The 3,552-nt window shown below is 37.0% G+C and overlaps 1 protein-coding gene across 1 annotated transcript in view; it reads left to right on the forward strand.

Annotated features, from left to right (window-relative positions):
- The window catches only part of LOC108770515 (uncharacterized), a 2,745-nt gene extending 1,294 nt beyond the window's left edge, over positions 1-1,451 (forward strand). The window contains exon 2 of the mRNA XM_018522150.1: positions 370-1,451. Within this exon, the coding sequence (XP_018377652.1) occupies positions 370-1,451 (1,082 nt within the window). The remainder of the gene's footprint in view (positions 1-369) is intronic.
- The last annotated feature ends 2,101 nt before the right edge of the window (positions 1,452-3,552 follow it).

Here is a 3,552-nt window from a genome sequence, read left to right on the forward strand (position 1 = left end):
GCGTAAGCTGACGTCACAGTCGCGTGTCGTCTGCTTTCACGGACGTATCTGAAACCGTTAGCCGTTAGGTTCCCGTGCCGGCCGTACCCCGTAAAGGGCTCGAAGTCTTTACGAATTTTCGTGCATTTTTTGCAAGAGGTAGGTAATCATTGTTTAACAAAAAGCACAAATAAACAAATACGCAATAGAAAATTATGATAATACACGTTTGTTCGCGTTGTATACTCCAATATATCTGAACATGTTCCAATGTATATGTTCGTAAAACATATACATTTCTCTATTATTATTTGTATTAACAATTTATTCTATTTGTTCAAAGGAACTTTCTTCTATTTGTAACTCCCTTCATATTTCCTACCTTGCTAGGGCCTAAAGATACATCAGATCCTATCAAGATATATACATTACTGAGCAGCCATAGCGGTTGCTTGGTGCGCATGCGTCACTTTATTCCCACACGGAACATCACTGGTGCTCGATACCGTCAGACTCAAGCTAAACAGTTGATGGGTCAACTGCCCTTGTCAAGGGTTATTCCCTCTCGTCCCTTCTCAACAACCGGAGTGGATTACGCAGGTCCTATAACGATAAAAACTTGGCGAGGGCGAGCCGCGAAAACCTACAAAGGTTATTTAGCTATTTTTGTTTGCTTTTCCACCTCCGCTGTTCATATCGAAATTGTCACCGATTACACTACAGAAGCATTCATTGCAGCTTACAAAAGATTTACAGCTCGTCGAGGAATCTGTACAACTTTACAAAGTGATAACGGGACAAACTTTGTCGGCGCTGATCACGAATTAAGACGTCGTTTCCAGTCAGCTTCAAAGGAATTGAAAGAGTTAGCATCACTCCTAGCTGATCTTGGGACAGAGTGGCGTTTCATTCCTGCAGCCGCTCCTCACTTTGGAGGTAAATGGGAAGCTGCAGTAAAATCAACTAAATATCATCTTCGTCGTATGATAGGTGACTCAATACTTACCTACGAAGAGCTTTCAACTCTCACCACTCAAATCGAAGCGATTTTGAACTCTAGACCTCTCTGTCCATTGTCTGAAGACGTAGAAGATTTTTCTGTGCTAACCCCTGGACATTTTATCCTTGGCGACGCTCCTAATGTACTTCCCGAACCAAACCTTATCGATCAGCCTAATTCTCGCCTAACAAGATGGCAACTTATTCGTCAAAAGGTGGAGCACTTTTGGAAACGATGGAAAACTGAATGCCTCCAACGTTATCAAGCTATCTCAAAGTGGCACCATCCATCGAAAAAAGGATCTTTAGTCTTGATAGCAGATGAGCGCTATCCTCCAGCCAAATGGCCATTAGCTCGAATACAACAATTGCATCCTGGCGAAGATGGATTGACGAGAGTCGTCACATTGCGAACGGCCACCTCCACTCTCAAGCGACCTGTCACCAAACTGTGCCTCCTGCCCGTCGAATAAAAGCAAACAATTTTCGAGAATTCGCTTCTCGAAGGCGGGCGGAATGTTCTGGCATAGCTCGAAGAGTGGTGTATCGGAGGTTGCGGCCGCTTCCGCGGTGAGAGTGCGAGCTTAACTCGCCATCTGCGCGGATCTGTTGCGCATAAAAAACGAGCGGTTACTATGGTTTTGTTGTCTTCTCGCGCGCTTCTTGTTCTTCTTGGCTTGCTACGCTTCTTTTCGTTGACATTCGGTGAGGTTTCTAACTATTTACTCAAAAAAACCTTAAAAAAAAAACCCTCTGAGGATCTCATGTCATATATCTGTAAACATACTTAAAAAGGGGAAACCTTTCAATAAGGTAAGAAATAATTAGCCTTTTGTCGGTGCATAAACTTGACGATGCCTGCTCGACTTCCGAGTGAACGATATAAATTCATGATCCCATAATAAGAAGCCTAAAGATTAGCTTAGGCTATTGGTTGCCCCCATAATTGTCCGATTATTTGGCTCGGATAGGCCGCCCTAATGAGCGTTCGGGGCCAGCCGCGGGGCCGCTTTAACGGCGCGTCAATTCCAAGCTTTGCCTGACGATCAGCTCAGGTGGTGTCTCGCAACCATCAACTAAATACTAAGACGCCTAATGATTATCTTAGGTTGTGTTTTTCTTCCACCTCATTTATTATAATTTATTAATAATCTTAAGGTATAAATCACCAAAACCAAATAATTGTATTTGTCTATAAAATAAACACTGGTTATTTTATTTTATTTGTGAACTTTTTGCTGCGCACTCCCATCGACCGGATCTTTTCATACCATACATATAACAGATAGAGTAAAATCGTACTAATAAAAAAATACGGGATATATTGAATTGCTTAATTACAGAAGTTAGATATAATGATCATAAAATCGTAAGGCGTGGAAATCGTAATATGAAATACCCAGTATATTTCTAATATGAAATAATCTATGCTCCTATGTCATAGTGAAAATCTTACTAAAGTATGAACGTTATTGTACAATAATAAAAAGGGCAACCGAAATGAACATCGAGTGCCTATTTATGCAATGCTTGGTTTCAACTACCTGAAGACGAGTTCTGGATATAATTTAGCATGCTCATTTTTCGTCCACGTTGTGTTTGTTTGTATTTTAGAAACATCAAATAAAGTTTTTTAATTGCAATACTGATATACTTTTGCATTTTATTAATCAATTTTTCGGGGCATCTCATATTAGGAACACAATTTTTTGACTTTGCGATTGGCTCACTTTTTACATACCTTTAATAAAAAAAATAGAACTTAAATTAAAGTTTACATATTATAACATTATCTTAAAGCTTATTAAATTCCCTCCAAAATAATGTATTATTAGTTTCTGCCCATACACTGAGAGAAAAATGTTTGGTATTTGTAACTATAATTACATATCATTATAATTATGATTATTACTGCTATAATAATAATAACAGTAACTATGTATATAGTTCTAGCAACAAATGTATATAGTTGGCAACCTAAAATGACTATAATTATAGTTGTTAGAATCATAAAATAGTTGAAATTACCATAAAAATGGTTCATAAAAAATATGGTTGTCCCAAAATATAACTATAAAATTATAGTCACTTGAATCATTGTTACGGTAATTTCAACTATTTTATGGTTATAACAACTATAATTATATATAGTCATTTTAGGTTGTCAAATACATGTTGCTAGAACTATATACATAGTTACTGTTATTATTATTATAGCAGTAATAATCCTAATTATAGTGATATATAATTATAGTTACAAATACCAAACATTTTTCTCTCAGTGTAGGCTTCTAGTGTTTATCCAATATGAACTCGGTATCTCATAAAAGAGGTTTTTCCTCTATACAGGGTGTCCCGATCTTTTTTGCCAATTACTTTTGTGTAGATAGAGTGGACTAAACTTAGTCGAAAAGTCGTGTACCATTTTGCAATTTTCGCAATAGTTAACAAGATATTAATTACTAAAAATTGCAAAATATTGGTTTTGAATAATTTTTTACTCAAATACTATCAACTTTACAGAAAAACTGCAAGAGACAAAAATTATTAATTTTCTTCTTGTAAAGTTCTGAG

Source organism: Trachymyrmex cornetzi, unplaced genomic scaffold, assembly GCF_001594075.2.
Source record: "Trachymyrmex cornetzi isolate Tcor2-1 unplaced genomic scaffold, Tcor1.1 scaffold1281, whole genome shotgun sequence".
Classification (NCBI taxonomy): domain Eukaryota; kingdom Metazoa; phylum Arthropoda; class Insecta; order Hymenoptera; family Formicidae; genus Trachymyrmex; species Trachymyrmex cornetzi.